Source organism: Lacerta agilis, chromosome 8, assembly GCF_009819535.1.
Source record: "Lacerta agilis isolate rLacAgi1 chromosome 8, rLacAgi1.pri, whole genome shotgun sequence".
Taxonomy (NCBI): domain Eukaryota; kingdom Metazoa; phylum Chordata; class Lepidosauria; order Squamata; family Lacertidae; genus Lacerta; species Lacerta agilis.
Genome location: NC_046319.1, coordinates 83,654,918 through 83,675,890, shown reverse-complemented (window position 1 = coordinate 83,675,890; position 20,973 = coordinate 83,654,918). Strand labels below are relative to the sequence as shown.

Genomic DNA, 20,973 nt, shown 5'->3' with positions numbered 1-20,973 from the left:
TTTGTCCTGGGATTCTCCCGCCACACTTGCCACCCTCCCTGCCGCAACAGTGTGGCAGAGTCACCCCCTTTGAGAGCCATGCTCCCTCCCCACACTTGGGATGAATTAAGTTACAGTATTGTTACAGAGAATTTGCCCCCTGCTCTTTTTCAGCCAAAAAGGCTTCCAGAAGAGTTAACAATGCAGTCAAAACAAGATGGTCCCTGCACTGCGGGCTTACAATCTAAAACGCAACCACACAAAGAAGCAACGGCATACAAGGAAAAAGGGACTGGGAGGGAAGAGGAAAATCTGATTAACCAGAGGTGGCCAAACTTGGCCCTCCAGCTGTTTGGGGACTACAATTCCCATCATCCCCGACTACTGGTCCTGTTAGCTAGGGATGATGGGAGTTGTAATCCAAAAACTGCTGGAGGGCCGATTTTGGGCATCACTGGATTAAACAATCTATGGCCTCTTAAATGTGACCGGGGAGGGGGCAGTTCATTGTTTTTTGTTACTATACATGCTGTGCTTTTATGTTGCCAACCACCCTGTGACCTTCGGATGACGGGCGGCAGTTAAATTTAATAAATACATGAACAGTTACAATGAATCAAAAAACTCTGGCAGAAATTTCGAAAGGGCTGTCCCCACCATGACCAGTTTGCCCAGTTCTGGTGTGAAAGTGGTGCAATGGAGGAGCCCTGCTGCTCCCCACCGCTGACTCCCTCGGAAGGCGGGGCGGGAACTCTCCTTCCGCGGAGGTTTCGGATGCGCACCAGATTCCTCCCTTGCAGGGGGTTGGACTGGATGACCCTGGGGGTCCCAATCCAACTCCCCAAATCTAAGGTTGCTCCCAACAACACTCCTGAGAGGCCGGTCGACACTTCGGCCCTCTGCGGCCGAGGCGGGGCCACTGAGGCTGCCACGGGCCATTGTTCTGCGCCCGATCCGCCCACGATGGACGGGCGCCGATCCCAGGATCGCGGCTCCTTTGCAGCAGCGAGCGCTCCCAAGCCGAGGGAGAAGCTCCTCGCCGGGACCCAACGCCTGCCCCCCAACCTCGCTGCGGGGCTCCCCGCTCTGCACCCCACACCAGCAGCTCCGAGCCTGGGCGCAAGGGACGCGGAGGATCGCGCGCGGGAAGGTGCGCAGCTGAGCCTCCGCGCCCTTCTGCGCAGCCGCCGGCCCCGGGAATGGGGAGGAATCAGGTGACGAGCCCCTCCCCCCGCCCGTGGGAAGGAAGCGGAAGAGGGACCCACGTGGGGGCGGGGAGGGCGGAGTATAAGAGTTTCCGCGTCTGCCGGCGGGGGAGGGCGGCAGCACTCGGACGCCTGGGTTCCCCGGACGCCCGGGTCCCTTCTCCGGACGCGGCGTTTTCGGCCGCTCCTTCGGGCGCGATGGTAAGGGAGGGGAGGAAGGGCGGCCGGGGGGGGGGATCCCGCTGTGGGGCTGGGGGGGTTCGCCGCCCAGGCTCCTGCGGGCCGGAGCAGCGCCTGTCCCGGGCCAGGCCGGTGTCGCCTCGCCCTGCCCGACGGGGCGCCCGCTCTGGGTCCGGGGGCGCAGCCGGAGGAGGAGCCCCCATAGCTTTTCTTTCTCTCCCCCCCCCCCCCCGGCCCAGTCCGCTTCCTTGGACCTGAAGTCGAAGGAGGAGAAAGACGCCGAGCTGGACAAGCGGATCGAGGCCCTGCGGCGCAAGAACCAGGCGCTCATCAAGCGCTACCAGGTGGGCCGTGTGGACGCAGCAGCTGGATCCGGATTAAGGAGCCTGGCTCTCTGCACGGGCGCAGAGTCCCCCGGGCGGCTAATCCGGGCGGGAGGAAGAGGCGTTGTCCGGCTAAGCTGCTTAGCGAGGCCCAGGCGCCTTTGCTTCGCGTGACCTTGCGAGGGGCAGCCATACAATGGCAGAGCTGGAAGGGGCCCCCAGGGGTCCTCTAGCCGAACCCCCTGCCATTGCACAGCAGCAGCGGCTAAAAGAACCCTGCGGACGGGGGCCAGGGCCCCTCTGCTTCAAGGCTTCCTGAGAAGGGGAGCCCACCACCTTCCAAGATAGTGGAGGGATCTGGTGGTCATCTAGCCCAACCCCCTGCAGAGTAGGGAACACAGTTCAAGAACCCCTGGCAGGAAGGGGAGGCCACTGTCTTCCGAGGGAGCCCCTTCCCCATGGACTCTTGCTGGGGGGGGGTGTCCTCCCAGAGGCCTGTGATTTCTTGTGGGTGGGCTGCCTGCCTCCCCACCTGACACACTTTTCTCTCCCCCCCCCAGGAGATCGAAGAAGACCGCAAGAAGGCTGAGCAGGAGGGCATTGCCGTGACGGGGGTCCATCGCCACCCCCGCTCTCCGGAGGGGGAGGGCCCAGAACGCCGGCGGGGGGAGCCGGACGCCCCCACCCTGACGGTGCAGGTCTTGCTGTCCCCGGAGGTGAGGGCTGCGTGGGTGCTGTGCAGGGGAGAGGCAGAAGGGTGGGGGGCATGGCTGGGGAGGAGGGCAACAGGGGCTCCCCCCTCACCCTTTTTTCACTTCCCTCTCCCCACAGGAGAAGCGCCTGGTCAGCGACAGGAAGACCTTCCGCCCCAGCCCAGCCACCCCCCGGGGCTCCGTCCGAGGCGTCCCCTACCCGGGCCCCCGTTCCCCACGAGCTGAGGGACCCCCGGAGCAGCCCCGATGGGAAGGGGCCGGCCCGGACGGCCCAGGGGCCAGCAAGCGGGGGGCAGGGCGAGGGGCCGGCGGACAGAGGGCGAGGGGCCGGGGGAGCCCTGCTGGCGATGCCGGGCCTGACCGGAGGTCCAAGGTGAGGGGTCTCGGCCCTTGGGAGGGGGGGCGGTGTGGGAAGCGGGGACAACCCTCTCTGAGCCCCTCTTCCTTGGGCAGGAATGGGAAGAGCGTCGCCGGCAAAACATTGAGAAGATGAACGAGGAGATGGAGAAGATCGCCGAGTACGAGCGCAGCCAGCGGGTGAGCCTGGGGCGTGGGGAGGGGAGGGGAGGGGGCTTGTGCTGCCGGGAGGTGGGGTCCCTATGGGGCAAGAGCCTCTGGCCCGGCCTGGACGTGGGGGTCTCCCCCCCTCTCTCTTCCCAGCAGGACGGTGCCCAGGAGAAGAATCCCGTCCGCAACTTCCTGGACGACCCTCGGCGCAGCGGCGCCTTTGCCGAGACCGACCGGCGGGAGGGCAGCCGGCGCCACGTCCGCAATTGGGGGGGGCGCTGACTTTGAGAAGGTCAAGACGGGCATGGAGCAGGGAAAGCAGTGGTCGCCCCCGGTACGTGGCCTCATTCTACTCCGTATGGATCCAGGGTAGATTCCAGTGGAGTTAGCAGGGTAGCAACTTAAACACGTTGCAGGATTCCCCCCAAAATAGACCAGAGGCCGTTGCATTTCATCCAGAAGAGCTTTGCTGCTACTGAAGGCAAATGAGCAAAATGGCCACAAATCCAAAACATGCAGGATTGGCTCTGTCCATAAGAAATCCAGTTGCAGCAGACTTAAACTTACAATAACTTCTAGTAAGATTTAGCACTAAGCGTACTCTGTACAGTTGTAACTTGGCTCTCAAACGCCTGGGTACTTGTATGCTTTGGCTCCCGAATGCCGAAAACCTGGAAGTGCCAGCCTTTTCTGTGTATAAGACTAGGTTTTTTTATTGAAAAAATACGTTCAAAATTGTGGGTCATCTTATAGACAGATACAATCTCCCACCATTTTCTCAACTTGGAGTCCCACCAAATAGGGAGCGTCCTATACATGGAGGCGTGTTATACACAGAAAAATCTGTAAGTGTTTCGGTTTTCGAATGTTTTTCGGAAGTCGAACGTCCGGCGCGTCTTCTTCTCGAGTGCAGGGAGCTCCTGCAGCCAATCGGAAGCCGCGCTTTGCTTTTCATTTATTTTAGTTATTTATCATATGCAAAATAGTTAACAAAAAATGTTACAAAAAATTAAGATAAATGTACATAAATGTACACCCGACATTGCATAAACAAGTAACTGTATATAATATTACAAAGAGTAATACAAAGAAAATAAAAAAGAATACAATTGTTAAGTTTACCGAACTCTAATACGATTACTTAATTTGTTGTTCCTTCTATCCTATATTCAATTTTATATGTTTACAATGTCGCGCTTTGCTTTTCAAACGGTTTTGGGAGTCGAACGGACTCCTGGCATGGATTAATTTTGAGAACCAAGTTTCCAGTGTACAGAACACCACCCCAGAAGGAAAGGAGCTGCCGGGAGGCGGAGAGAGAGAATGTGTTTCTGCCCCAGGGATGTGGGTGTGCTATGTGGCCCCCTGGCCCTCTGTGGGGCCCCTCCCTTCATTGGCCCCGGTTCAGGCCCTCAGCAGGGGCATTTGCCTGCCATGGAAGTCTTCCTGGTCGGCTGCGGGGGGAGGAGAGGTGTCCGAAGCTAAAATGGGCATCTGATGCTGTGCCCGCTATCGACCCTGGCATGCGGCCCTTGGTGGATGCGACCCCCAGAAAAGGAATGTGGCCCCCTCCTGGGAAAGGTTCCCTGCTCCTCTTTGCCCTTGGTACCTGACCTCCCTTTCTCCGCATAGAATCATAGAAGTTTAGAGGGGTCCCCCAAGGATCATCCATCCCAACCCTGGGCAGCGCAGGGGTCCAACCTCGGTTTGAGAACTGGCTCTCCCTGGCAGGGTCGTGGTGGCGCCCGGCGCCGGGGGGTTCCGGTTCCGTCCCCCTTGGACATGACGCTCTCCATGACGGGCCGGGAGCGCGCAGAGTACGTCCGGTGGAAGCAGGAGCGGGAGCAGATTGACCAGGAGCGCCTGGCCAGGCACCGGCAGCCCACGGGGGAGTGGCGTCGTGAGTGGGACGCCCAGAAGATGGAGGCCGCGTATGTCGGGGGGCCTTGGGGCTTTCCGGGGAGGGGGAATCCTGGTCTGGCGGGTGGGGGGCAGATCGGACTCACACTTTCAGTGGGGGGACAGGGCTGGGTGACCCTGGGCCCCACTCACTTGCAGAGCAGGGAATGCAGGGGGAGGACGGTCCTTTATTTACCTGTTCCATAAAATTACATTTAAAAAACGAAACTTCAAAGCAGTTTACAAAACATTAAGATCATCAGCGATGAAACATTGCAGAAGGCAAAGAGGATTCCTGGCCACCTCCACTTGGAAGTGGGGGGCTGGGTAGAAGCCCCTGTGTGGAGGGGTTTGGTGCCTTCCAAGGGCTCTGAGCAGCCTCCTAGAATCAAAGAATCGTAGCATTGGGACCCCCAAGGGTCATCCAGCCCAACCCCCGGCATTGCGGCAACCACGGCTGATCCCCCCCTTTCCCTTTCCCTTTCCCAGGTTTAAAGAGGGCACCAAGCCCAGCGGTCCAGGCGGCGGCAGGCATGGTAAGGAGAATATTTGAAGGGGCTTTGGGGAGACCCTCTGGGTGGGCTCCTGGGCGCAGATCCGTGCGACGAACTCGGGCGCCTCAGTCACCGCTCAGGCCAAAGTGCCCGCTCTCACTTAAATATATTGCCCCCACCTCACTGAACAACCTTTTACCCGAAGGCTTAGAGACAAATGCCGTGTTTCCCAGAAAATAAGACATACAGTGGTACCTCGCAAGACGAATGCCTTGCTAGACGAAAAACTTGCTAGACGAAAGGCATTCGCTAACGAAAGGGTGACTCGCAAGACGAAAAATTTTCGTGTTCCCCCCCGTCAAACTGCGCTTCCTCCGTCCGTGCTTCGCAAGACGAAATTTTCGCTAGACGACAGCACTCGCAGAACGAATTAATTTCGTCTTGTGAGGCACCACTGTACCCCAAAAATAATCCGTAGCAGGATTTTCTAAGCATTTGGTCGATATAAGCCGTACCCCGAAAATAAGGCATAGCGATGGGCATGGCTGTGCAGCGTACCAACGCGGAGGGGTTAAGAAGACGGGCAGCAACTGACGTATTATAAAAATATGAGATCCCCTGAAAATAAGCCATAGTGTGTCTTCTTGAGGAAAAATAAATATAAGACAGTGTCTTATTTTCGGGGAACCACGGCACTAACTATCCCAGAGTATCCTGTGGGGGATCTTTGTGAGGGGGATAAGCGGGTGTTTATTTTATAATAAAGATTTATTTTAAAAACAAGGTAGTAAAATACAAGTGGAGAAACTTAGGTTACTTCAATAATAATACGCTAGTTCACTTCCAGTCGTTTTCAGAGGGCCCATATATGCCTTTTAGTTGGTAAGATTCGTCAGGTAAAATTTGCTCTTTTTGTGTACATCAGCTTGGAGTGTATGAGGGAAATTTCCGCTCCCGTGTCCCTTAATCCTGTTAAGACCACTTTATTTATGGCAGAGGTCGGCAACCTTAGGCCCATGGGCCGGACGTGGCCCATGAGGGTCGCTTAGCCGGCCCATGAGCCACCCCCGAACCGAGCCTCCTGCTTCGTAAGTCGCTGCGCTAAACAGACACAGTGCAGCGCGGGGACTATTTCCCGCGGCGCTGGAAATCGCATCTACGCATGCCCAGGCGCCGAAAACCACATCTACGCATGTTTGCGGTGCTGGAAATAACTTTCTGCCCATGCCCAGGTGCCGGAAATTGCGTCTGCGTGATTTCCTGCGCCTCAGGCATGTGCAGATGCGATTTTCGATGTCGAACTGCGCAGGTCTGGATCATGGAGAATCTCCGCAGGATTGATCCTGCCCCTGCTCAGTAAGCCTTCCCGACCCCTGATTTATGGTATCGGTCTCCTATAAACGGACTTTATATTTCAGCCTGACTCCTATCCTATCTCCCTCCTCAACTTCCAACCTTCCTCCTCAACCGCCTCCACTCAACTAACTCTCTTCCTCCAAAGCCTCCCCTTTTAAACCCTCCCTCCTGGAACCACGGCCAATCAGAGGCTGCCGTTCTTTAACCATTCGCTGGCCGGAGAAAAAAGTAAAAGGAAACACTTGGGGAACCCGCTTTTCCGTCACAACTTCCTTGGCTTCTCTCTGCCCTCCTGATTCCTCCCATCTTCCTCTTCCCCCACAGATGAGCCCAGGCGGCCCCCCAAGCCCCCCACTTTCGGGCAGTTCCTGGCCGAGCCGCAGCCGGAGCGACGCAGGAAGGGCCGTGGCCGCGGAGGAGGCAGGCGAGGAGGAGGGGGAGTGGGACCCCCCAAGCCCTACAGGTGAGATCAGTGGGGCGGACCCAGGACCCCCTGCTTCTCCCCCTGGGGGTGGCGGCATCTCCGTCCTGGTTCAGCTATTGGGGCGAGTCTTAATTGCGGGTCTCTCTCCTGCCAGCATGCATGACGATCGCTGGGAGGAGCAGGAGGAGCAGCCGGCGGCAGCGGCGGATCGAGCCCCACAGCAGGAGGATGCAGGCAGGGCTGCCGCTCAGCAGGTTGGACAGGAGGGGAGGGGTTTTTGGGGTGGGGTCATGGCCTTCCACCGGCTTTCCCCTAAAGAGTTGGTCTCAAACCCTTTTCTCTTGGCCACCCTCTCGGAATAAGAATCCGATTGAGTCCTAGAGTTGGAAGGGGCACCCAAGGTGTCATCTAGTCCAGCCCCTCCCGCCAGGCAGGAATCACAGCTGAAGAACCATAGAATCCTAGATCTGGGGTTCCAAGTGTCATCTAGTCTGACCCCCTGCAATACACATGCAGGGCTCATATCCACAAGGTTGGCGCTGAACGCAATGTTCCACGATTGTGCCACACCAACCTTATCGGGAAAGACAACCAGGATTGTCCTCAGATTTATTTATAATAATAATAATAATAATAATAATAATAATAATAATAATAATAGTAATATCACTTGATGCATTTTGAAAAAAAAGTCTTGCAAATAAAAAAATGTTTTTATATAGTACCGTCTTTTTCGCTCCACAGGGCGCACCGGACCATAGGGCGCACCTTGTTTTTAGAGGAGGAAACAAGAATTTTTTTTCTGGTTTTCCTCCTCTAAAAGCTCTGTTTTTTTGAGGATCAGCAAAGTTTTGCAGCTTTTTTTGCAAAGGGGGAAGAGCAAAGCTCTTTTTGCAAAGGGGGGAAAACAAAGAGGAAAAGCCCCGTTTTATGGGGTTCAACTCACATTTCTGCAGCTTCTAAAGGAAAGGGAGCCTTTTCTACAGTTTCCAGACAGATAATCTAATCAGCCAGTCCCATGTCTCTGGGGAAACAAACAACCTCCCTCTGCAGCACATTCAACAAAGGAGGGCGGGGCTGAAAGGGAGCTGGGACTCTTATCTCTCTCCCGATCTCTTGCTGATCAGCTGCTGAGCGGGGTCCTTTCAACACCCCCTTTTCTCTTTGTAAAATAAAAAGCACGATCCTCTTTTGGCCCCTGGGCAATTCAGCTCCAGGGACCACCATTTGCTCCATAAGACGCACAGATATTTCCCCTTTTTAGGAGGAAAAAAGTGCGTCTTATGGAGCGAAAAATATGGTATATAGTTGTACCTTGGTTTCCAAGCACCTTAGTTACCGAATGTTTTGGCTTCCGAATGCCTCAAACACCCAGAAGTGACTGTTCCGGTTTGCGAACTATTTTTGGAAGCCGAACATCAGATGGGGCTTCTGATCGGCTGCATGAACTTCCTGCAGCTGATCAGAAGCCGCGCTTTGGTTTCCAAACGTTTTGGAAGTTGAATGGACTTCCAGAATGGATTCTGTTCGACTTCCGAGGTAGGACTGTCTACTACACTGCACTGAAACGCTTAAATGTTTCTCTGCTTGCCCTCGACTCTTCCTGTCCTAAAGTGAGAACGACATCTCTTGATCGTAGTCACTGCTACTAAGCAGCACAAGACCATGGAATGATAGGGCTGTAGGGGCTGGAAGGGACCCCAAGGCGTCATCTAGTCCACCCCCTGCAAGGCAGGAATCTCAGCTGAAGCATCTGTGGCTGATGGCCGTCCAACGTCCGCTTAAAAACCTCTGAGGAAGGAAAGAGTCTTAACAATAAATAATAATAATAATAATAATAATAATAATAATAATAATAATAATAATAATAAATAATTTACTATTTGTACCCCACCCATCTGGCTGGGTTTCCCCTTCCACCGCTATCAGTTGTTATCCTCAGAAAGTTCTTTCTAACGTTGAGTCAGAATATTGCCATTCCTGCCATGGATGCTTTAGTGAAGATTCCTGCATTGTGGGGGGTTGGACTGGATGACCGCTGGGGGTCCCTTTCCAGCTCTACAATTCTGTGCTTTATGAATTTGAAGCCATGGGTTCGGCTCCTGCCTTCTGTGCCCTTTTTTGCCTCTTGTGTGGTTCTTTGAAGTGTTCGGCCTTCGCCCGCTGACCCCCGGCCTTGTCCTCCTTCCACAGGCGGGGGGCCCTGCCTCCCCCAGCCCCGGGGAGAAGGAGGAAGAGGAGGAGGAGGAAGATCAGTGGGAGGACGTCAGCGAGGGAGAAGAGGAGGAGGCCGAAGGCAGCGGCAGCCAGGGCCTCTCTGCTGAGGAGCCGGAGCAGGAGGAGGAAAGGCCTGGCTTGCCCCCCCGGCCCCCGGGGCGAAATGGGCAACTCTCTCTGACCATGCCTGCCCCCGAGGCAGAGACCCCCAGCGCAGAGGGGAAGCCGCTCACCCCCTTCTCGCCGGCCGAGGGCTACTGCCCTGTCTCCGACTGGGGAGAGGAGATGGAGCTGAGCTCGCCCCGGGTCAACCCCACCGAGAACCCCCTGGCCGCCCCTGCGGAGGGGCCGCCCCTGACGGCAGGTGAGGAACCAAGCGGGGTGGGGTGGGGGCTCCGGCTCAGGGATCCTGGGTCCCAAGCGCTGCTGTTTCCATGGGTCAGAACTCATGTCTGGGTCCTCCCAGCACATAAAGTAACTGAGGGGGTGGAAAAACCTCTCTCCCCCCCCCAGCTTGTGCATCTATAGCATCTTCCTTCTCTTTCTCTGCAGGGACGAAGCCCCCAGACCCTCCAGCCGAGCAGGGCTCCCCCCAAGCAGAAGGGGCGGCCGCTCCTGGACCCATAGCGGCAAGAGAGGAGAAGGAAGAGGAGGACCCGGAAGTCGTGACCCCCGGAGGAGGAGGAGAGGCTGCCCAGGAGCCTGGGGAGCCAGGTGCTGCGAGGGGCAAGGGAGGACCCCCCCCAACCCCTCTCTGCCAGACCTGGCTCTCCCTCGGGGACTGAATCCCTTTCCCCTCTCTCCCCCCCCCCAGGCGCTGCCATGGAGCAGGACCCGGCGTCTGCGTCCGGCGCGGTGGAGATCACCGGTTTCCAGCGGGTGCGTTTCTGTAAGCTGCCCCCCAGCGGGCTCTAGCGGCCGTGGCATGGGGGGGCACAAGGACCTCTGTCTCCCTGCACTGGCTCTGCGGCGCCACCTCCTGGCTGCTCCCTCTTCTCGCCTGTCGGGGCTCCTGCTCCTCCTCCGCCCCCCCCCCCTGCATGTGCCTGTCCTCCTGTCTGCATGCCCGGCCTGATCCCTCAGCCCCACATCTTGGCAGCAGCGCCTCTGTGGGGTTTCAGGCTCTCCCAGCCCCACCCGGAGATGCCGTTGTTGAGGGTCAAACTATGGACTTTCTGCCTGCGGGGAAGCAGCTCCGTCCCAAACGGTAGCCCCGTGGGTTGTTGTTACACAAGGCCCCCCATGGGCACAGTTGAACGGCTGGGGGGGGGGTTGTTCCCGAAGGGGCTCTTTTGTGCTTTATTTATTTCATTTCTATACCGCTTTATATTTTTTAAGAAAAATCTCAAAGCGGTTTGCAGCATATGAAACAATCCAGAATCAAACATTTCCAAAGAAAGTCAAATATAAGAGTATACAGTCAAAGCAACATACCGAACTTTTCCGTGTGTAAGACGACCCCTATTTTTTTGAGCCCAAAATTAAGGAATAAATTTATTTATATATTTAATTGCAACATTCCATGTATAAGACGATTCCCCCCCCCCCATTTTAAACTTAAAAAATTTGGGGAGGGAAATATAGTCTTATACACAGAAAAATACAGTAACTAACAGAAAACTAAAATATCTTATAAAATATTACAAAGGAGGTGAACTACAGAACACAAATTTGATGCAAACAAAGTTAACAATTTTTTTTATTTTTTTTAAAAAAGCATTGCTAAGTGAAGTCAGATATAAAATGCACATTTAAAAAGTCATAATTAACAAGAGAATAAAATACTATCATAAGCATTTCCCCTCCAGACGAGGGGGATTTTGCTGCTCCTCCTCCTCCCTGGCAACATTTGACTGGCCTGGGAAATGGGCACAGCTGCCTTTCTGCTGGGCCAAGGAATGCAGGGATCGGGGCAGTCCCTCCCCCCCCCCAAATGTCCCAAGAGGAGCGTGCCCCCCTTCCCTTTAGAAGACATCTGAAGGCAGCCCTATTTAGGGAAGCTTTTAATGTTTGACAGACTATTGTATTTTAATATTTTGTTGGAAGACGCACAGAGTGGCTGGGGAAGCCCAGACAGATGGGTGGGATATATATAAGTCATTATTATTATTATACTGATTCCCCCCCCCCCGAGCCCACAGGTGCAAAGAGGGTGGCCAGAGCTGGTGGGAGTGAGTTGGGGTCAGAAGTGAGGAGGGGCTGCAATTCTGGGAAAGAAGGGCGGAACAGGAGGAGTCTGGAGAGTCTCTAGGAATTCCCCCAGCCCTTCCCTGGGGGAATCCCGGCCGCTTCCCCCCACGGAAAAAGTAGTACAATTATTCAAAGCGGGGTGGGGGGGGTAGATTCTTCAAACCACATTCAAGAGTCATATTTATTTTTATAAACTTATTCCTTGCATTTTTCTCCGGCCTTTTTCTCTGAGGAGCTGAAGGTGGGTTCCAGCCCCCTCATTTAATCCCCGCGACGACCCTGCGAGGTGGGTTAGGTAGGCTGAGAGAGTGAGCCCCCAAGGTCGCCCCCCCCGGTCATCCTCAAAGGTAGAGGAGGGATCTCTAATTTGGTCTCCAAGGTCCTAGTCCTCATGTAATCCTCACGACGACCCTGTGAGGTGGGTTGGCCCAGAGGCCGCAACTGGCCCAAGGTCACACCCAATGAGCTTCCTGGCCGGGTGGGGATTTGAACTTTGGTTTTCCAGATCCTACCCTGACATTTGGAAAAAGGGGTGGGGTGGGTGGGTGGCCAGAAGTCCCTTTGTGGGGAGGGGCTTGGTGTGTCCCAAGGGCTCTGAGCAGCCTCATAAAATCACAGAATCGTAGAGTTTGCAGGGATCCCCAGGGGTCATCTAGCCCAACCCCCTGCCAAATCCAGGCCTCCGCCAACCTTTTAGTGTTGACATGCGAGCATCGCGGACCCCGCATTGTGGGAAGTGTGGGCAGGCGGCCATGGCTATTATGGCCTGCTCCCCAAAGTCAGAAGGAGCAATGCCAGGGTGGATAAAAATCAATGATTTTTAAAAAAAACACACAAAAAATGGATTTTTAAAAATTTAAATCGGATTTTTAAAAATTTCAATTGGATTTTTTTTAATTTAAATCGGATTTTTAAAATGAAATGCTTTTGGAGGAAAAGTCTTTCTAAAGGTAGTTTTCTATTTAAGTGACATTATAGTCCAAAGGCTATTCATCAGGAAATAAGGATTTGTTTTAAGTTTAACCACATCAGTTAACATATGCTATAATGTTGTTGTTTTAGTTAAATAAATTGTTATTAAGGAAATGATTATTTTTCTCCTTCCAATAAAGTACAGCAGAAAAGTTGTGCAAATATAAACAGTTAACTTATTAAACCTCACAATAATTTCATAATTATCTCTGTGTTTCTAATAGTATTACCAAATCGGTAATTTTTGATAAAAGTGTAAAAACCACTCTGAAAATTTATTATTCCAAAAGTGAAACTTTCATCTCACCTGTTTGTAAATATTAAGATTATACCAGCAAGAATGTGTCTTTCTGTAAAAAAAGAAGAAGATTTAAATCAAGTCTTATGGACTAGTGATTTAAATTGATTCAATTTAAATCAAATCCACCCTGAGCAATGCTTCTGAAGAAGGGCGAGTGTTGCTCTCGTGCTCGGATCCTGCCTGCGGGTTTCCCATTGGGGCACCTGGTTGGCCACTATGAGAACAGGAGGCTGGCCCAGACCCAGCAGCCAGGCTCTTCTGATGCGCTAATGGAGCCTCCAGGTCTGGAGGCAGTCTATCTCGATTCTGAGGCTCTATGGAGCATTTAGCCACTGCGAGGGCTGCATGCTGGACCAGCTGGGCCAAGGGCCTGATCCTGCAGGCTGTTCTTTCCGGGGGCAGGACCTACGTATAGTTGCCGGTTGGGGAAAGTGCTTGTCTGTTTTCTCTGCTTCTGTTTGCCACATTAAACCTTTTCTCTTTCTCTCTTGACGCTTCTCTTTGGGCTTTTCTCCTCTTCTATGCATGCAGCCCCCACTGACTTGGGGTGACCCCCCCCACGTTCGCTGTCTCAGGAATTGCCAGCTGGCTTGATGCATGGGCTGTGGCAGAGGGGAGACCCCCTCCAGTAGGAGTTTCTGGGGTGGGGGCAGAGAGCAAAGGAACTCCTGCATTTTGGGGGTTGGGCTGGATGACCCCCCAGTGTCCCACCCAGCCCTGCAATTCCATGTTTCTTCAGCTGTGCAGTTGGCCTGTTGAAATGGGGATGCTGCCCTCTGCTGGGAAAGCAGGGCACTGCAAGGCAAGCCCATTCAGGTCATCTTTATTAGCCTGCAGGAGAATAATAATAAATAATAATAATAAATTTATTATTTATACCCCACCCATCTGGCTGGGTTTCTCCAACCACTCTGGGTGGCTCCCAACAGAATTAATGATAATACTTTTTTACCTGGGAAGAGGAAGTGGCCATTGTCTCTCCCTCCCACACCTTCCTTGCACCTGATTTCCAAGAGTGTTTCGTTTTGGCAAGAGCAGAGGGCAGTGTTTGCTCTTCAGAATTTTTCCACAAAGACCTTCCCCTCCCACAGGGGATCGAGAGCCTTCAATGGCTCTTGATATCCGGTTCGTAGAATTGCAGGCACCCAAAGCCCATCTTGCCCAACCCCAACCGCAGTGAAATAATCCCTGGCAGGTGGCTGTCCGAGCTCTGCTTAAACACCTCCAGGGAAGGAGAGCCCCCCCCCCCGGCTTCCAAGGGAGCCCCTTCTCCTCTCGGATGCCTCCCACTCTCAGAATGTTCTCTTCCTGATATTCAGTCGGAATCTCCCTCCTTGCAATTGGAAGCCATGGGTTCGATTTCTCCCTTCTGGAGCAGCAGGAAACAGGCTTGCTCCATTTTCAGCCTTTCAGATATTTGAAGAAGGCTCTCGTATCATGATAATTTCATTATTCACTTATTTTGGGCCCGTCCCAAATCAAAACAAAAGCACGAACTCCCAGCGAGACTAAAAAGCGTGTTGAATTTCAAGGCAAGGGTTAAGAAACACCAAATGGGGTGCTGTGGTTTTTTAAAAAAATGTGTCGCTTCATCTCCACTGGCCCGTCCCTTCTCTGCCTGGCTCACCTGCGCCCAGGTGTGTGTGTGCGCATGTCGGGGAGGGTGTCGGGCGGGGCCTGTCCTCCCCACCTTCTTGTGACTGACTCTCTCTCCCTCCCGTCCCCCCAGGAGCAGATGGAGGAGGCCTGAGGCCCAGGAGAACATTACCTGTCGCTCTCAGGTTGTGGGGGAAGTCCTGAGAGTTCGGAGCCAGAGCAGCTTCCTCCATGGAGGGGGTGGGGTCTGCACCCCCCCTCATACTCTGCCTGCTTGGACCACTCCCTTGCACAGCCTCCAATACAACGAGTGGGGGGGATGCCAGCCCCCCCCGCCCTGCACCAATGCCTTTTGCTCCTGTTCACGCAAGTCACCTGGCAGGTGGGGAAAGTGCCCCCCCCAGCTGCATGTGAGGCTGTTGCTGACCCCTGCCAGATGAGGCACATTTTTCAAGGGGGGGGGACTTTGCTTTGCACCCCTTGCAGTCCCTGTCATCATCGTCCCCCCTCTGTGCATCGCTCTTTATGCCATTTCCAGGATTGGGGGGCTCTGAGGGTGGGGAGAGCAGGGCCCCCAGCCTGGCAGGGGGGTAGCAGCTCCTTGTGTAGGGAGGGGCTGCCCCCTCTGCTGGGGTGAGGGCTGTCTGTGGGGCTGCCCCATATCATGTGGAAATGAAAGGGTTTCCTGTCAATAAAGCCTTTCCCCTGACTGCTTGCCTTGTCCTCCCTTGCTAGAGTGAATCTGGGTTGGGGGGGGGGTTCTCAGGGGGAGGGGTCTTCCTCTCCAGGGGGTGGGGTGGGGGTGTCCCTGGATGCCATGGGCTGGATTCAGTGTGTCATTTTTAAAAAATAGTTTGGACTGCATCTCTTGGGCAGGAAAATGTAGGGTCAGAATTTCCCCAAGTATGGCTATGGACATACGAAGGCTGCAAGGTCCAGCCCCCTATTTTCCCGGGTAGAGGGGCTGGAAGGTGCCTGTAGGAAGGCAACCCAGCTTCTGGGTCTGGAGGCAACTTGCCCTCCCTCCCCCTTTAACTGCTTTCCAGTGGTAGAGTGGATCTGAGCGTGGAGGTTCTTCCTTGGCTGCTGCGGGTGGGCGATCCCTCCAAGCCCCCTGACCCACTAAGCGAGATAATGGCACAGTAGAAGTCCAAACAGCAACAATTAATTCATAGAACTGTAGAGTTGGAAGGGACCCCAAGAGTCCTCTAGTCCACCCCCCTGCGATGCAGGAATCTCAGCTGAAGCACGCTTGACAGATGGCCATCCAAAACCTCCAAGGAAGGAGAGGCCACCGCTTCTGTTTCACTCTCCAAGGGCTCTTCCCTTCAAAAAGTTCTTCCTGATGTTGAGTCCTTGTAACTTGAAGACATGGGTTCGAGTCCTACCCTCCGGAGCAGGAGAAAACGAGCTTGCTTCCTCTTCCATCTAACAGCCCTTGGAATATTTGAAGGCGGCTATCATTTCTCCTCTTTGCCCCCCCCCCTTTCCCAAGCTAAACATCCCCAGCTCCCTCAACCTTTGCTCATAAGACTTGGTTTGCAGACCCTTCCCCATCAATTGAAACTTTGATGAGAATCATGTAGCGGAAGAGAGAAGCTTGTGAGAGCAGCTTTTCGAAGGCGCTCTTTTCGGAGAATTGCTGCCACTTCCTGCGCCCCGTGGCGCCCGCAGGCCTCTTAGCGTCCCCACCCCCAGGTAATTCCACCGCCCCCCAAGGGTACCTCCATCTCCCCCCCCCCCAAGAAGTCCCTAAAAAGATCCGGAGCGAGGACTGTCGCCGGGACAGCAGATGGAGGCGCAGCGACCGGGCGTCGTCTGATGGCTCGTTAGGGAGAAAAACTGAGGCAGCGAGTGAAATTTAGCAAATTTCCTAAGCCCGGGCCCCGACTTCCTCTTTCTAGCGGTATAAACGAGGAGGGAGCCGGTCAGCAGCCGCCCCAAAAGCAGAGGCGAGGGAGCGGCTGCCTGGTTCTTGCTCCGCAGGGTGAGTGTGTGAGAGAGAGCGCCCCCCCCCACAATCCTGTCTCCTTGTCTGGGGGCCGGCAGGTCACCCCAAAGGGAAGCAGGGAGAGCTGCCTCGGATCTGTGCCGTGCTGGCGAAGGGTTCCTGAGCACAAGCAGAGGGCAGAGGTGGCAGTTTCCCGTTGCGGGGAGCTGGGAGAGGCGTGTTTAGGGAAGGGGCTCCCGCTGCTGCACCCCGCTCTATTTTTGCACCTGAAGCTATTCCCCCCCCCAAAAAGGAGTGATTTGGCTCCTGATAGTTCGCGATGCGCTCCCCTGTCAAGCGAGGAGCTGCTGCTGCCCCCCCCACCCTAGTGAACCCCCCAAAACAGGTTGTATCGCAATACTGGGGGGGGGGGAACCGCTGCCCCTCCCTCCCCATCCCTAACGGGGTCTGGGTGCTTCTCATTCCCTTTATATTTGATGCCTTTGGGAGGGGGGTTTCTTGGGAGGAATGGGGCCCTGCAGGGGGTGATGACGATGAAGATGAAAGGAGCTGCAGGCGTGCCACAATTGCAGTGTCCCAGGTTGCCCCCCCCCCCCAATCAAGTAGGCTGCCAAAGCCCCGGGGCCGACCCTGCTCTCTTCTCTGCCTGCCGCCAGGTTACACGATTCTGCTTCTGCTGCAAGAACAGATTAGGCAATAATGCACCCGGACAACGCGACTTCTCCCCCCTGCCGCCCCCCCTCCCCGCGCTCCGATTCTCTGCCCCCTCCCCACCTGCTCTTCGGTGATGGGAGCGCCTTGCAGGATCTATGGCGCGTGGGAACAGGCGGAGGCCAGCAGGGCCCGGCTGGGTTGGGGGGCTGGCAGAGGAGAGGGGGGGGCAAAAGGGGAAGAAGCCCGGGAAGAGGGCGGAGGAAGGAAGCTCGGAGGAAGAGTGGAAGTTGTGACACTGAGGCTGAATTCCTCGTAGCCCTGTTTATTTGGTTAGGGTTAGGGTTAGCCTACCTGGCAGGGTTGTCGTGGGCATTAACTGGGAGGAGAAGAAACGCGTCTGCCAGCTGGAGCTCCTTGAGGGGAAAATGCGAGAGGGATTCGAAGAGGAAGAAGAAGAAGAGTTTGGATTTGATATCCCGCTTTTCACTACCCGAAGGAGTCTCCAAGCGGCTCACATTCTCCTTTCCCTTCCTCTGTGAGGTGAGTGGGGCTGAGAGACTTCCGAGAAGTGTGACTGGCCCAAGGTCAGCCAGCAGCTGCATGTGGAGGAGCGGAGACGCGAACCCGGTTCACCGGATTACGAGTCCACTGCTCTTAACCACTACACCACACTGGCGCCTCCCCAGCCTGCGCTTGGCATCATTGGTCGCCCCTAGACGCCCTCGGGACCCCCACCCTCTCCGTCCCCCCTTCTGGGCGACCTCTCCTGGTCTCAAGCAGCTCCACTCACAGCCTTCTTTCCAAAGAAGCCGCGCCTCATTCCAGGAACTTTGGCTGCCCGTTTTTCTGTGCAGCCCGGACGGAGGATTCTCTCAAGTGCCCGCGGCTTTTCCAGCTGAGGACTATGTCTATAAAATCCCAGGCCCTGAAACGCTGCTGCTCCCCCCGCAGCACTTGACGTTTCTGAGGAGGGGCCTCCAGACAGGGGCAAAATCGCCCCTCGTTCCTTCTTTCCTCCTCCGGCCAGCTGGTGGGAAGCGACATTCGGGGCGGGCAAAGCGGGGCTGGAGGGCGAGGATGCGGGGCTTGGGCTGGGATGAAGGAGGCAGCACCGGGCGTTGTCTTGGCAGGGAAGACTTAGAATCCTAGAATCCTAGAGTTGGAAGAGACCCCAAGGGCCATCCAGTCCAACCCCCTGCCAAGCAGGAAACACCATCAAAGCATTCCTGACAGATGGCTGTCAAGCCTCTGCTTAAAGACCTCCAAAGAAGGAGACTCCACCACACTCCTTGGCAGCAAATCCCACTGTCGAACAGCTCTTACTGTCAGGAAGTTCTTCCTAATATTTAGGTGGAATCTTCTTTCTTGTAGTTTGAATCCATTGCCCCGTGTCCGCTTCTCTGGAGCAGCAGAAAACAACCTTTCTCCCTCCTCTATAGGACATCATTTGCGGGCGGCATGTCTTGTTTGCGGGCAAAAGGCAACGGGGGTCGGGTGGGGGGGGGGTCTCTCTCGCTGCTCATACCCGGACAGACAGACGCTCCAGGGGTGGACCGAGGATGCTCTGAATCCCGGAGCATTTCCCCTCCAGAGTCTGGAGACTGGAAGCAATTCTTGAATTATAGGAGCCCAGCGGTCCCGGAAGAAACCAGCCTTAAATGCCTGCCCTGAAGCAGCTTAAATCAACTTCGTATCAGAATTTGCCAGAGAATAAGACCGCGGAGTCAAAACGGGTTAGGGCTCCTCCGCGGTGTCGTTTCCCCCCATCCGTTCCCCTTCCCCCCTCCTTTGGACCAGGCTGGAGGGGGGGGGGACGGACACATTTGAGTTCAGCGCCAACCTTGTGGATATGAGCACCGCAAGTGCATTGCTTGGGGCCCGACTAGATGACACTTGGATCCCCAAATCTACGATTCTGTGGTTCTTCAGCTGCGATTCCTGCATTGTAGGGGGTTGGACTGGATGGCCGCTGGGAGTCCCTTTCAGTTCTACAGTTCCGTGATTTGCAAGAGCCACCTCTGGCCCTGACTCCTCTCTCCCTCCTGTCTGTCTGCCCCCTGCAGGACTCCCCGCGGCTCAGCGATGGCCGACGACTTCAGCGACTTCTACTCGGAGTACAACGGTTCCGACCCGGACCCCTCCGACTCGGGCCCTCTGGAGTTCGAGGAGCCCGGCCTGAGCCCCCTGCTGTGGGTGGCGCTGAGCGTCTACGCGCTGGTCTTCGTGGTGGGCGTGCTGGGTAACGGCGCCGTGGTCTGGGTGGTGGGCTTCCAGATGCGGCGCACCGTCAACACCACCTGGTTCCTCAACCTGGCCGTGGCCGACCTGCTCTGCTGCCTGGCGCTGCCCTTCCTGGCCGCGCCGCTCGCCTCCGACCACCGCTGGGCGCTGGGCGACTTCGCCTGCAAGCTCTTCCCGTCGCTCACCATCCTCAACATGTTCGCCAGCATCAACCTGCTGGTCCTCATCAGCGTCGACCGCTGCTGCCTGGTGCTGCGGCCCGTCTGGTGCCAGAACCACCGCTCGGTGCGCCTGGCCTGGGGATCGTGCGCCCTGGCGTGGCTGCTGGCGCTGGCGCTCACCGCGCCCACCTTCTTCTCCCGGGGCACCTACACGTATTACGGCAAGAGCACGTGCAGCACCAGCTACGCCGCTTTCCCCGGGGATCCCCGCGTGGCCGAGGTCTCCGTGGCTTTCACGCGCTTCGCTCTGGCCTTCCTGCTCCCGCTGGCGGTCACCAGCGTGTGCTACGGGCTGCTCCTGTGCCGGGTGCGCAGCTCCCGCTTCGGGCGGCGCTCGCAGAAGACCCTCAAGGTGGTCCTGGTGGTGGTGGTGGGCTTCTTCGTCTGCTGGGGGCCCTACCACGTGGCCGGCCTCATCCTGGCCTCCGAGCCCCGGGAATCCTCGCTCGCCCGCTCGGTCAACAAGGCGGACCCTCTGATCGTCAGCTTGGCCTACGTCAACAGCTGCATCAACCCGGTCATCTACGTCCTCGCCGGCCACGACTTCCAGAGCAAGGTGCGCCGCTCCGTCAAGGCGCTCCTGCGCAACGTCTTCAGCGAGGAGTCCGCGCTCGGACACTCCTTCGCCGACGGCCACGTGGGGACGCAGGACACGTGCGCCGCCGCCACCACCACGGAGGACCGCAGCGACCCCAGCGACCGCAGCGCCAGCACCGTCGTGTGAGGAGGGCGCCACCTCAAAGGAGACCCTGCTGGGGCACTCTGTCTGCGCAACGCCCCTCCTCTTACTTGCTTAGCTCTGGGAGGGGGCCAGCCCCGCCCCAGCAGTCTCTGCAGGCTCCTAGACCCCTGAGACCATTTGCACCCCCCCCCTTCACTGGGGAACTCCTTGCCCATTGACGTCAAGCAGACGGCCTTTCCTGCGCTCCTTTCCGCGCCTTCGAAAAACATTCTGGTCAGACAAGCCGACCCAGAAGCGTAGAGCGTCGAGGTGGATTTTAACATGTTGGAGTATTTTAACTTTTGTATGTTTTAAAGCACTGTTGTATATTTTTCCCTCAGTTTTCTTATCTTTGTGTAAACTGCTTTGATGCGTTTTTTAAAGAAACAATCAAGCCATGCATGCGCATTGTGAAATAAAATAACTGCAATAGATTTACCAAGCCAAGCTCCTCCTTTATTTGTGAGCTGTTTTTCCATAGTTCAAAACTTGCTCAACTATGCGTGAAGAGATCGAGAAAATTACAAAAAGAGGGAACCAAAGGAGCCATAATAAGTGATGTGCGAAAACCTGTCAAGACGTGTGTGTGTGTGTGTGTGTGTGTGTTCGGACTGGGTAACTCTAAGGGACGGGAGGCACAACCCCTTTGATCCCCCCCCCCCCAGTTTGCCCACAGATGCCCAGAGGAAACCATTTATTTTTGTGGGAATGTTGTGGATAGTAGGAGAGGATATATTGATTTAATAGTAGCCTATGCTTCCTCACTCACGCTAGTGAGTCAGTAGCAGAGTATATTCCCCTTTATATTGCAGGAAGCTAGTTGGTAGAT

The 20,973-nt window shown here is 55.5% G+C and overlaps 2 protein-coding genes across 2 annotated transcripts; both read left to right on the top strand.

The window, feature by feature from the left end:
- Positions 1-1,278: 1,278 nt before the first annotated feature.
- Positions 1,279-15,066, top strand: CCDC9 (coiled-coil domain containing 9). Its single transcript, XM_033158636.1, is given in 15 exon segments — positions 1,279-1,385; positions 1,604-1,708; positions 2,248-2,403; positions 2,519-2,773; positions 2,854-2,937; positions 3,061-3,177; positions 3,179-3,241; positions 4,639-4,838; positions 5,296-5,342; positions 6,981-7,119; positions 7,235-7,334; positions 9,274-9,661; positions 9,850-10,011; positions 10,112-10,176; positions 14,490-15,066. Coding segments are annotated over 15 exon segments (1,905 nt in total). The 5' UTR covers positions 1,279-1,382; the 3' UTR covers positions 14,511-15,066.
- A 3,977-nt stretch (positions 15,067-19,043) lies between these two features.
- On the top strand, positions 19,044-20,563 carry C5AR1 (complement C5a receptor 1). Its single transcript, XM_033158827.1, has one exon. It carries the CDS (start codon positions 19,044-19,046, stop codon positions 20,145-20,147), a length of 1,104 nt encoding a protein of 367 aa, XP_033014718.1. The 3' UTR covers positions 20,148-20,563.
- Positions 20,564-20,973: the final 410 nt, after the last annotated feature.